At 36.9% G+C, this 12,913-nt stretch overlaps 1 protein-coding gene across 6 annotated transcripts; it reads left to right on the forward strand.

Moving 5' to 3' along the window:
* The first annotated feature begins 512 nt into the window (after positions 1-512).
* Positions 513-12,286, forward strand: si:ch211-80h18.1 (uncharacterized protein LOC555593 homolog). Of its 6 annotated transcripts, none has more exons than XM_060897426.1 (40): positions 513-599; positions 1,161-1,228; positions 1,337-1,405; positions 1,823-1,855; positions 3,113-3,154; positions 3,530-3,577; positions 3,764-3,808; positions 4,097-4,132; positions 4,235-4,279; positions 4,693-4,743; positions 4,848-4,886; positions 5,003-5,137; positions 5,545-5,589; positions 5,666-5,710; positions 5,791-5,832; positions 5,941-5,988; positions 6,135-6,179; positions 6,257-6,295; positions 6,519-6,563; positions 6,661-6,708; positions 6,781-6,819; positions 6,937-6,987; positions 7,330-7,383; positions 7,479-7,535; positions 7,941-7,967; positions 8,069-8,107; positions 8,186-8,221; positions 8,561-8,611; positions 8,805-8,858; positions 8,979-9,035; positions 9,138-9,191; positions 9,289-9,333; positions 10,051-10,095; positions 10,186-10,218; positions 10,327-10,371; positions 10,466-10,516; positions 10,602-10,637; positions 10,737-10,772; positions 11,401-11,445; positions 11,831-12,286. In XM_060897426.1, exons 1-40 carry the CDS (start codon positions 589-591, stop codon positions 11,863-11,865), a joined length of 1,869 nt encoding a protein of 622 aa, XP_060753409.1. In that variant the 5' UTR covers positions 513-588; the 3' UTR covers positions 11,866-12,286. The 6 variants fall into 6 exon arrangements, with proteins under 6 accessions (XP_060753409.1, XP_060753410.1, XP_060753405.1 ...); XM_060897427.1 differs by having other exon boundaries at positions 6,784-6,819; XM_060897422.1 differs by having other exon boundaries at positions 6,661-6,819.
* Positions 12,287-12,913: the final 627 nt, after the last annotated feature.

A 12,913-nucleotide genomic window follows, 5' to 3' on the forward strand; every position in this document is an offset into this window, starting at 1 on the left:
CATTCATTATACAACTTCCTGGTGTCACTCGTTTCTGACTACACAGTGACAGTAAAATCTGAGAGAGATGGAGCAAGAGAGAGAAAGGGTGGGGAGAGAGAGACAGAGAGGGAGAGGGGGGGGGGGACAGAGAGAGGGGAGAGAGAGAGAGAGAGAGAGAGAGAGAGAGAGAGAGAGAGAGAGAGGGAGTTTTGATTGGTAGAGCCCCCCAGCTGATTTCATTCATGTTAGAGTTTCTGTACATAGAATACATGTTAAGAGTTTACAGACTTCCATTAATCTGTGCATTCTTGATGCTGTAATACAAAACATTAAATAATTATAGGCATGATTTGGAGATATGCAATGTTTGTCCCAAATGTCATCAAATATATATTTTTTTATTTTGGATCATACTTTCATAAACAGTGGGAATAGCTAGACTGATAAGGGCTGGGGTTAGAAATAAAGTCCTGCCCCTTACCAAGATGGGGGATGGGAGGGTATAAAACAAATATTTGTGCCCACTGGAGCATAGGGAAGTCAAAAACCTGTGTGCCTCTTGCTCTATGTCTGTTCTTGAGTTTCCCACTTAGACCTGTACTAAAGATGTTGTCACGGTAAGTCAGTAAATACACTAATAAATATTTCCCTTAATTAACCAAATCAAGAAAAAATAGATTAGCATGTGGTAATGATAAGTAATGATGTCTGATGCCTCAAACAGGGAGTTATGTGTTTAGCAAGGCTACTGCTACTGATTATGTATAACATACAGCTTTGAACCTCAGAATAATACACTGCATGCTGCTCTAATCAGATTCACAGTCTGCTTTGTTGTGTTTGATGTGTATTGAATTTTAATATTTGATATTGCAATTTTTTTTGCAATATTTGATATTTAATATATGATATTTAAAAGTATATTGTGTTTTGATGTAAAATATGACCTGAATGAGTTCATCTGCTTGTTACATTGATTTCACATTTCTTTTTAATCTCTGCATATTAAAACGAAACACATAGAACATGTTATATGTGATAGACAAGAATAGTTTATCTGAATTTAAAACAATCCATATTTCTGCAGAGTTGCCTGATATGTGCTGTGAAGCCTGTGAATGTTTTGGTTGTGTCCGATTTTTACATAATATCCTACTTAATATGTTTTACTTTTGCAGAAATCTTTTAATTGCTTCAGTAGCATTTGTCTTCCTGGCAACAGCAGTTGTAGCTGCTCCAGTTGAAGGTATGATGGTGTACAATATATTTCACAGCTAACACTATGTACATCCTCAAGCTCTGATACAAAAAAAAGAAATTATTTAAAGTGTTATCCATGAATCTCTCTTTCCAGACAAAGAACCAGAGGAAAATGATTTTGAAGCAGAAGAGGGTGAGGAAGAGCTCTCGGAGGAGGAAGAGGGTAGGAAATAAAGATCTACTTTCAGTGTGATGAGCATCCACAGACAATCCTGTTCTCACACATGTCAGTATAAACTGAACATAATTAGTGCAGATGTTAGCTACAACAATAAACCTAGCAATAAGATTAATAATATAATAACTGTGAACTGTGAACATCCAAAAATGTGGTTTTACTCCACTTTACCTTAAAGATAAAAAATGAAAACAAGAATTAAAACTACACCATACAAAATGTGTGTGTTGAGATAATCATAGGCACCACAAAGGACACTTCTGTTTCTACTTTAAATAGACAAGTTATGTGTAAAAAAGAGTGACCAAGAGGAATGAACTAAACTAAAGAAGAAATCATCGGAAAAGTGAAAGACTTGTGAACAGTTGTTATAAACTGTATCCATCTCCCCTTTCTTTTCAGATGATGATGACTCCAAAGGTCAACATATGAAGGGTGGGTGACAAGTTAGAAACTTACCACCAAAACTAAAAACTTCACCCATGGTTTAATAGGCTAACCTTACTCCTTGGCTTTGTATCTATAATATCTTTTGCGTGTTCAAATCTAATGATGACTAGATCAAAAATAATAACGGAACTGTAATAATAAGGCCCACTAATAAGAGATGTTTTAATATTTAACTAATGCTGACTTAATGATGTATGAATGCAGGCACTCATCAGGAGATAAGGATGCACATTCATTATGTCACCAGAAAAGTCAGTAATAAGTAATAACTGTTAGGTATTAACACAATGTTTACTCATTCTCTTATTTAATACAATGATGCAGTATTAATAAAGAATTGACCTTGTGCTATAGTATGAGTCCTGACAATTTAATATGCTTTCATGTTATTTGTTTTTCTGCCCTCTGTCTCAAAATGAAACCTCTTGAAAGATAAATAAAAAATCAGGTCTATACTCTAAGTTGGCCAAAAGACCGCTCTTAGTTCCATGTTGCAGTCCCACCGATGTTGTGTGATATAAAACCACACTCCCTGTGTGGCTTCATAACACAGCTTCAGTGAAATGAGTTTATTTTAACCAGTATCTTTTTGCTAGTACTGGTTTGTCACAAGTTACTTAATAAGGGTAGTTCGGGTTAATCCACATTGTGTACATAAAGATATTTAAATATGTTAATAATGTAAATTATCTTAATTAATACTGCAAGTCATGGTATTGTAGAATGAGTTAACAAGACATTAATATTTAACTGTAGTAAAGGCTAGACTTACGACTCAGAGGCTGTTAATAATTTGCGCTTCAACTGGTTCAATAAATATTAGTGCAATATTAGTTAAATATTACTATATTTCATATTTGTGGACCTAAGGATAATGTGTTATGATAATAATCTAAGAACACTTAAGGCAGGGATTGATATTTCTCACATAAACATATTTTTAAAATAATTTTATATGCTGATAAAGGTGAGATCTTGAGTATCATATCTAAAATGAGAATAATAAACATAAACCTAATTAAGAGTACCATATAAACAGTCATAATTCACTTTAAATACATAATTGCACAAGCTTGCTTTGTTTGCCGTTACTTACAATGCAGAAGTTCTTGTAAGTCTGACAGAGTGGCATTGTCCTGCGCTTACTGACCCAACAAGAACCGAACCAACTGCTCCAACAAGATTTGATCTTGCAGAACCTCAAGGATATGTTTCTTGTTTCTCTGGATTTTTTCTCAACAGGAGCTGGAGCCCAGCAAGCCACAATGGTGCCCAAGGGCCCTGGTAAGATGATGCTAATCCTCTTTTTAGCTTTGGGGACAGATCTCCTAGGGATTTGGGAGAACACTAAACCCCCTAACCTGTGAAAAGCAGCTCAGTGGGCACAGCTTATGCTTTCTTTACTGCCGAGTGGGCAAAGTCAATCATTCTTTAATCTGGTTAGGGCTCAGGTATGTGGACAATTATGCCAATGGCTATGAAAAGCCATGCCAACAGCTCAAGGAAAGTCTGCATCTTTTTCCATGCATTTGTACATGCAGGAAAACTGAAATTAGTCTTGTGGGGTTTACAAAGGAAGCTTTGAGTTACATATGGTTGAGTGTGTGCTAAAAGATATTTCAGTGGACTGTAACCTTGCCTGGGCTTGTTCTCTTCAAGGTGTGACTGTTCTGCCTGGCACTTCTCCGGTGGGCGAACCTCCAAATGGTAAGGAGAGTAAACACTATTTGTTAACCAAAGAAACAAGTCCATTAGCCCAATTTTCTCATGTATTCAGTGACCAAAAGGTCCTGAGTGAGTCTGATAGATATTCGGTGACCCCATGTCTTTTAAAATGTACTTTTAGCTTTCAGGAAAATGGAGTGTAAGAGACCCCATCTTCTTATTTCCTAGGTTACAAAGTGAATGGAGCTGGAGCTGCACAGACAAGCCTTGGATGTAAGATACAATGCACCAATCAGCAATAGAAAATAAAATTATTTAGGATATATGATGATCACAAAGAGGACAAAGTGATGTTCATTTCAACTTTTCTTGGCTATATTTTAAGCCAAGAATATGATAGGGATCATGTTCTCTTCCCATCATGTATTAGATATTTAACAGTTATGTATTATATGATATTGCTATGTGTAATGAACCAGTGTAAATTTGTAAATCTTCAAAGTAGTATTGAAATGTAAATTGCATATATTCTGTTCATCAGCAGTTCATGTCTCATTACAGCATCAAGTGGCTCAGCAACAGCAACTGGTACTGATGGTAATGAAAGTCATGTCGGCCATAGATTGTGGCTTTGTTTTATTTAACCATCCAAAAGGAAATGTCTTGCAGTTGCCTTACCATTTTTTCACATGTTTACAGGAAGTAATGGAAGAGATTCCCAAGCCTTGCCCCCAGGTTCTCAAGGTAACTCTGATTTTGTAGGGTTTCCAAACGAAGCCAAATAATGCACTCTCCTTATCTGAAGTCCTTCAGGAGAAAACGGTGCCCACACATCAGAACAATTTTCTGAAAGTTGTTAACTGAGCCTGTTTCAGATGACCTTCACAGTGATGGCAATGTTTGTGAAATGTGAAGTATATTCATTAGTTTTGAAGGTACATTTTGGGAGAGGGAGGAGGGGCTGGTGGATATTTTTCCATTTTCCATTGCTGTGCTTGGTAATAATTAGACGTTGATGGGAATTAGCTAGCTTTTCTTGAAAAAAAAACAACAACAAATGAAATAAGGAAAGAGGATATCTATTCATATCCATTCCTATGGGTTCTTGGAGGTGAAAGAGGTGAATTAAGATGTAACTGAGAAAGATGTTATTTTAGTTGCAGTTTTAAGTGTGGCTGGTCACTGGAGCTCAACGTCAAAAGTACCTGGTAATGGCTTTTTTTAACTTAAGCATTGCTAAGAATTTATTAACAATTTATTTCAATTCTTAGTTAAATCCCAATACAGACTCCACTGAGTGTTCTGTTTGCAGGTGCAGCGGATGCTCCACACTCACACTCAGAGTCTCATGGTATTTATCTAACTGTATGTTACATACACATACACATTAATGTAGTAGATTTATTATTTTGTTCAGGATTTTTGTACTTTAGTGTGAGATAAGAGCCCATCTATTTTGTTCCTTAGGTTCACCAAGCCAAGTTTCACTGAGCCATGTGTCATCAGGCGATGTTGCTTCAAGCCATGTGTCAAGTCTGATGTCACCAGATCAGACAAGTGGTTCAGCTTTTGTGTCCTCTGAAGTCCAGTCGCAAACAGAAGGTATAATGAAGCATGCAGACATCAATCTACTTCCTTCACTGCAATGCTAGAGTATTTCTTTCTAAGTGTGTGTGTGTGTGTGTGTGCGCGCGTGTGTGTCTGTGTGTGAGTGTGTCTTTGTGTGTGTCTTGGTGTGTTTCTGTGTGTGTGTCTGTGTGTGTGTGTCTCTGTGTGTGTGTGTGTGTGTCTTTGTGTGTGTGTCTTTGTGTGTGTCTGTGTGTGTGTGTGTTTGTGTGTGTGTTTGTGTGTGTGTCTCTCTGTGTGTGTTTGTGTGTGTGTTTGTGTGTGTCTGTGTGTGTGTGTGTGTCTCTGTGTGTGTGTTTGTGTGTGTGTGTGTGTCTCTGTGTGTGTGTTTGTGTGTGTGTGTGTGTGTGTGTGTGTCTTTGTGTGTGTCTGTGTATGGTCAGAAGCAGCAACTACGGATGGATCAATACATGAAAATGGTGACAATGGTATGAGAACATTTCCTGCTCTATTTCAGCAGCCTGATGGTAAAAACAATCCTGTAATGTAGTTCTGTTCCTTTAGGTGAAATCCATACACTTCATATTGGATCTCAGATTGAAGCTCCAGGTAAGGACACAGTGTGAAATACTGTATTTTTCTACAGTTCACGCTGACATTTAACATTATGATTTTTATGGTACGTTTAGGCTCAGAGTCAGTATTAGAGAAACCAGAGACTGAAGCTAATGGTGAGTATGAAGTTTGGTATGTTGTACGTATGATGGACAATCATTCCATCATCAAAAAAAGGTGATCATGTTGAAAGCAACAGTTGTGATTAAGGTTTATTACTCCAGGTAATGGACACAAACAACTCATTAATGGGGAAGAGACAGGACACCCAGGTGAGAACATTAAACAATTACTGAGATTAAAGACTTTACTATGTATTTACTTCATTATCTAATACTTTCTTATGAGATTTTGTGGATATTGGACTAAGCATGATTAAATTGTGGTGTGACGTCCTCATTGGATGGTTCTTACACAGGCATGAATAATTTCATGGAGGGCACGACTCAGATAGACTCAACAGGTATGTCACAGTTCAATATCTCCTCAGTTATAGAACAGTTGTGTTTGTAGTTTTCTGTAACAAGTTTTATTTTTCAGGTGGTTTTGAATCATTTGGTTCCAATCTGGAAATTACAGGTATGTAAAGAGTTGAGGACTTTGGTCCTTACACTGCTCAGGGAATTCAGGAACCCCTTGTTGTAAAAATGTGTTTATTTTAAATGTCTTGAATGGAAACCTCTGTGTTAGTATTCTAGCAGAATGTATGCAGTAACAGTTCTCTGAATTTCTGATCTGTGTAACATCATGAATTTCATCAAGACGCAGATGCTGAAGCTTTTTGTGTCTATTTACTGTCCAGGTATTATAGACCATTCCAGCCATGACTTCCTTATCGGTTTAATGGGTGAGCATTGCTTTTGCTCCTAAAGTGCTGCTACAGTAAATGACTTTTTTGTCTCTTCTACTTGAAACCCACATGGTGTCATGGTGTCTCTGTGCAGGCGGCCTGGGGGACAATTTTGCTCCAGATCCCTACACCGACATTATAGGTATGTCTTCAGACCTCACTGAAGCTCCTTCAGATGTTTTGCCCACATGTCTAATCAATCATGCTATCTCAGCAGATCACATGGGACTTGCTTTCCAGGTAGAATCAACAGGTTAGTGACCCATTGTGCATCACAAAATAAACTTTCAGGGTAGGTGTTTCTTTTCTGAGGAACCTGGTGTGAATCAGATTTGGGTTGCCTTGTTTCTCATTGGTAGTTCTCTTACAGGAGCTTCAATGGATCCTGAACTCCCAGCCATTATCAGCTCAGCTCCTCCAGGTGAGGGATTTTTCAGAATTTTCTGTATACATACTTCATCTTTCATGGCTTTCCCCAAGATTTAAATGATTAATATTAGGTTTGTATTATTAAGAATCAAATAAAGTCCAATAATTATAAGATTACAATAATAATGCTAATCCTTTTCCTTGTCATATCTGAATAATATTCTGGGCTTCGTTTTCCCAAAAGCATTGCAAAGATCATTGTTAAGTGACTACACACTGAACACTTCTCTACTAGTTATGATGATCTTAACCTTACAATGATGTTGGGAAACAGGACCCAGAATGTTCATATGTTGTAATAATGTTCCATTAAACGTTCTGTTCTTACACTCAGACATTCACTCGGCTCCTCACTCTGAAGGAAATGGGCCAGTTGCATCTGCCAATGGTAAACATGTTCATCTATATACAAACTGTACAAAAACATGACAAAATTGAAGAGGTTGTTGTCTTTCACTTGTCTCATTATAATGATATGATTAGATTATTCAGTGACCTCTGACAATGGTGTTCAGTTCTACTCCCCTGGAGAAATGACAGGTGAGTCCTTAATTAAAAAAAACGGTTTTGTTTAGGGATGTAGGAGGGTAGGAAGGAAAATTTGTTATAGTGATTAGTCTTTATATAGTGATTAGTGTTAAGTTTGATATAGTGATTAATGATTAGGTTTGATATAGTGGTAAGTTTGAAATAGTGATTCGTTTTTAGGTTTGATACAGTATAGTTTTTAGTTTTTATGTTTGATATATGGGATATGTGGTAGTTTAGTGGTTAAGGTGTTAGCCTAGAAGGTTGTGAGTTCAAATCCCAGGTATCCCAAGCTGCCACTTTTGGACCCCCAAGCAAGGCCCTTAACCCTCAATTGTATAGAAAGATTTATATAATGATTAGTTTTGATAGAATGATTAGAGTGCTTAGGTTAATTCTACTGCTTCTGGTCCCCAGATGGTGCTGATACACCCAGTATAAACGGTAAGCTATAATCGAAACAAGCTCTAATGCTGGACTGAAGTCACTGAGCAAAATATTGGTTTACAAATAATTGTGTTTTGTCATTCTCTCATGTCTTACAGGCAATGGCCGTCTCAGACCAGTTATAGACACACACAAAGGTATAAATTAAATTAAAAATAATTAACATTTTGAAAAAAGAAAGTACAAAGCCAAGTGTGTTGTGTTGTGTTTTACAGGTGATCCCTCTGGGACCAGCATTCACCTTTACACAAGTATGTAACCTATAAACGACACATCAGACCAAACTGTAGTCAGAAGTTTAAAGAAAATGATTATTTTATATTTTGTCATCACGGTGAGATTTTTTTGTTTTAGGTAAATGTTTTATGTTCATGTTTTATTGCTACATAACACACAGCAAAGATATTTTCTCTGTACTGCATCTGCCCACATAATGATCTTATTTTATTTTATATAGTAATGTTATATTACAAATACAAAGAAAGGATCTAATTAGCCTGAATCTCCATAACAACAGATCATATATTTCAATAACAAAACATTTGAAGTGAAATAAAAAAGAAGTGAACCCTTCCCTTTAATCGGCACAGCTCTCATCTCAGCAGGTGAACACCACGGACTCATAACACACACAGACATGGGTGAGTTCAAAAGCAGATGAAACAACCATGTCGCTGGTCATTCTCCTCTGTAGCACTATTTCATTAACCCACCAGTATAACTGTGTCCTGCATCATTTAAATACCAAAGAGTTTTAGCTGAGGCTTAAATCTGTAATAAGAGTCTGGGTAACAGCTGGAGATCATAAATTAGATGTTTCCATTGTTTTTTCAGCAGAAACCCTGGATGTTAAGGACCCCACCATTAGCCCACTCACAGACATCCCCTGTAAGTCTGCTAAATATTGCAGAGGTCAAAGATGTGATATATTGTGACCTTCGACCTGTAGATTACAGTACAGTACTAGCTCTAACATATCACTAAGCTCTTCTAATGTTCTGCTTGAAGCGGAAGCTGCGGTCACGTCACACGCTGCAGGTGTGGGAACACACACGGACGTGACAGGTACATTTCATATAGGGATCATAAACATAGGCTATAACAAAAGTATTAAAAGATTTCAACTGTAGAGTTTAACATGTATTAAATTACTAAGTTGTGGTTTAGCAGGTTTACAAGGCGAATCGGTGACCAATGGACACAGACAGATTGACATAACAAGTAAGATTATGCACATGGGATCAAACTCATGCCAAAGTACACACAAAACTAATCAGTCACACATTTCATATCACTGCTGTCTGCTATTATGTTTCAGTCATGAGTGAGTCCATCTACAGTTCTACACCTCCAGATACATTAGGTTTGTATTTGCTGACTAGACATTTCTGTACAATAAGACGCACATTTTTTGTTATAGTGATAAAAAAAAAAAAACAACAACAGCTAAAGTTTCATTTTAGTTTTCAAATAATTTTATTCTTTCGGTCTGCAATGTTCACTTATTTGTTTTTAACCATTTCATAACCATATCATGCTTCCTGGTTTACGACTAGATGTGATTTAATGTAAGAATATTTGATCTTTATCCTATGATCATTTTTTTTTTTTTTTTTTACTATTTCTTGTTTAACAGCCTTCTGAATTTCTCTCTGACTTCCGAATTGGTCTTTAGGATTTAAACTCTTTGTGCAGTTTCTTGGTCCAGAGCAGAAGATGAGCCACATTTATATAATTGTCTGTATATTAATATATTTGTACAATGGGTTAAAGATGTACAGAGAGACAGTAAGCTGAGAGGAATTAATCAGCATTATCAAAAAAACAAACAAACAAACAAACAAAAAAACTAATCCCACAAGATTAATTTTATTGATGCTCAAGAAATAATCCTTAAATCTCTAATCCACTAAAGGTTGAAAATAACGGTGGTGTCTACTAAAACAAGCTGACATTTATTCTGTTATAATCCCTAACTGATCCTGGGGTGACACGGTCACTGTTCAATACTCAATGTGGTTGTTTACTGTCGTATAGCAGGAAAGTCATTTCCATTACTAACTGAAGTAATCTTTCACAGGGTATGAAAGCACTGGTGTGACTGAAGGAATCTCAAATCATACAGGTAAAGTCCCCTTACATTCAGCCCTGAGTGATGGATCTATTGACTCACATATGCAGTTGTTTCATAATGAGCTTGTCTTCTCAAACACAGATTCTGTGATTGATAATGGAGCTGGATTTACAGGTGAGTTTGATTTATACACTAAAGAATATTTCACTGAGCTTTTCAAAAATCTCACAGCTGAGATGCTGAGTGACTGCTGAGATTCTTTGATCAAAACCCCTTTTTTAGATGCCTCACAGACACATTATAGCATGGCTCAGACGGAGCTCATAGGTAAGTGGAGTTTAAAATCAGACATCATACAGGAGTCAGAACAGTCATGGATGGTTCATTCATGCTCATAGATGCTTAATAACGCTTTGTTCAGTCACAGGGGATCCAGCTGGAGTCTCCTCACACACACATGCTACGGGAACAGGTTGGTCAGTCGGGCTATGAGACGATGTTTGAATGTGGATGAAGTTAAACATTGCAGGATTTTTACATTTCTGTTTGTTTTCCAGCTGTCGCTGAACCTCAAGGGACTCTTAGGGGTCTAAGTAAGTTTAGTGTTCATTAAAGTAATTGAAGAAAACTATCAGGAAATATCAATACTACTAATAATAAATTACTCTTCACTAATTTTCACTTCTCCACAGACCAACCTGGTGCTACTGAACAGACACAAGCAGCTGGTAAGGCTAATGTTAGTTATGATCATCACCTACACTGGACACATGCTTTTGCCCTTCAAAAGGAGTTAGTTTCACATGTTTTTGATAAGTGTGTGCTCACGTGAGCCCTCACACCCAATACGCTCTGAGTGTTGGATGTAAGGATGTTTGTTTGTCTGTCAGGGTTTTGACTATAGAGGGACAGAACACAAACCTCACTATCAGGTTTATTTTTGTCTAGATTAAAATGGAAAAATTATGTTTTAGGAAAATTGCAGAAATGTTATTTGTGTAAACATTTCTATCTTGAAATTTGAAAGAAATGTTAAGAAATGTATATAATCAAATTTGACTACATGTAAGAGTCCTTCACTTTTAATCTTTCAATATCTGATTAATTAGCCCAGACTGGCTGACATTTAGACCCACTAGCCCTCATGAAGTATCTGCTGTTTTCAACTCTTTCTCCAGGTTGTCATACGTTACCTTCCTCAGATCAGACCTACATACTTCTTCTCCACACCATTTGTCTTATTTTATCTTCTGTTCTGAATTGTTGCTGTATTTTGTTGGTAAATCAGGTGAAATGTGTCTTTAAACAGATCCTCAATAGCTCTTTTCTCTTGCTGGTTTTGTTTGTTCTGTCCAGTTTCAGCAGGTGAACAGTACCACACATCTGGTCAGGGTCCTGAAGGTGGGTCTCAAAGCTTCCTATCATGATACTATCAAGGGATTTAACTACAATACACTTTAAATGGACATATTAATAAAGACTTGTACAATTAATCAGCTCAAAGATTATTTTCATGACTGGGGAACACAGTAAGCCCCGGGCGAAGCTGCTGTGCTACGATAGCATACAGTAAGATGTAGAGGATAAACCAGGTGTGTAAACTGCTCTAGTGCATTCTTATCTGAACAATGGCTAGGAAACAAACAGCTCCAGGTTTTTATTCCAACCAAAAAGAAGCCTGTGTATCTGCTGAACGTTTGCTGGATTGGAGTGAAAACCTGCATTCTTTGTGTGTGAGATTGGACTCTATGTTTCAATGATCATAATCAGATTCTCCTCCTGACAGGTGCAGAAAATGTGGAACTGGAAGATACCTGCTGACTTCCACATGAAGCCCCGTGTGAGGTTTCTGCGCTACAGATTTCAGTGTATGGACCAGACGGCCTGGCAGAGGAACAGCGACCCCGACCACTAGCCTTAGCTTTGATTCATGTGTCTCAGTTTTTTATGTTTAAATATTTAAACATTAAGATGACACTGTAATGAACAGGTTATTGCACCTGTTTGTAATTTTAAGCAGCCACACCGTAGTTTTTTATTCGAAGGTGAGAGGGACAAATTTAATCAGAGGGGATAAATTCTGACCCTTTAAACTCCACGTGTTTAAACACACACAAGGTTTCAAATCTAACTTCTTGCTGTATTTCCCTGCCTAGCTGTGTGAACAATATCTCTACAAGTGTCATATATTGTACATTTCTAAATGTCATTTGAATCACATTAAATTCAACGTCTATTTTGAACATCTAGATCAAACATTTTTAATGGCTATAGATGAAAAAAAATGATTATAGAATTATTCCATTGTTATTGATATGACAGCATGTTCAGCTTCACAGTCTCAGGTGAGATTGTGAAAAATGATTCAGAGTGAGAGTCATTATTCTTGGTTATAGAAACTGTAATATGAACTGAGGTGTTATTCCTTTGTAGGGGTATAGTTCTGTCTGATAAAGTTTGTGAGAGAATTAATTTGCTGATTTTTCAACACACTTGATTTTACGTGTGAAAGTATGAAGAAGGAAACACTGCTCTTCTGCTCTAGACAGTGATGCAGAGGACAAACATTTAAAGCAAAAATGTATTTGTATAAATCAACAGTGCACATTTCAGTGTAGAGGAATGTTAACCCAGCACAAGTTAACATGTCTTTATGCTAGTGTAAAGTCATTCAGGTTTATTACCATTCCTGGATTCTTTACTCTTTTCATGTTAATCGTTTTGGTTCTTTAGGACTATTTAGTTGCTCAGGTTAACTCACATGAGCAGCTTCTTCTGCACCATGTGACTCGTCTCACTCTTCAATTCTGACCAAGTTCCTTTCAAAATGTTTTTATTTGAAACATACACAAAGTATTGTTCACATGCG

This window comes from Tachysurus vachellii, chromosome 21 (assembly GCF_030014155.1).
Source record: "Tachysurus vachellii isolate PV-2020 chromosome 21, HZAU_Pvac_v1, whole genome shotgun sequence".
In the NCBI taxonomy this organism is placed as follows: domain Eukaryota; kingdom Metazoa; phylum Chordata; class Actinopteri; order Siluriformes; family Bagridae; genus Tachysurus; species Tachysurus vachellii.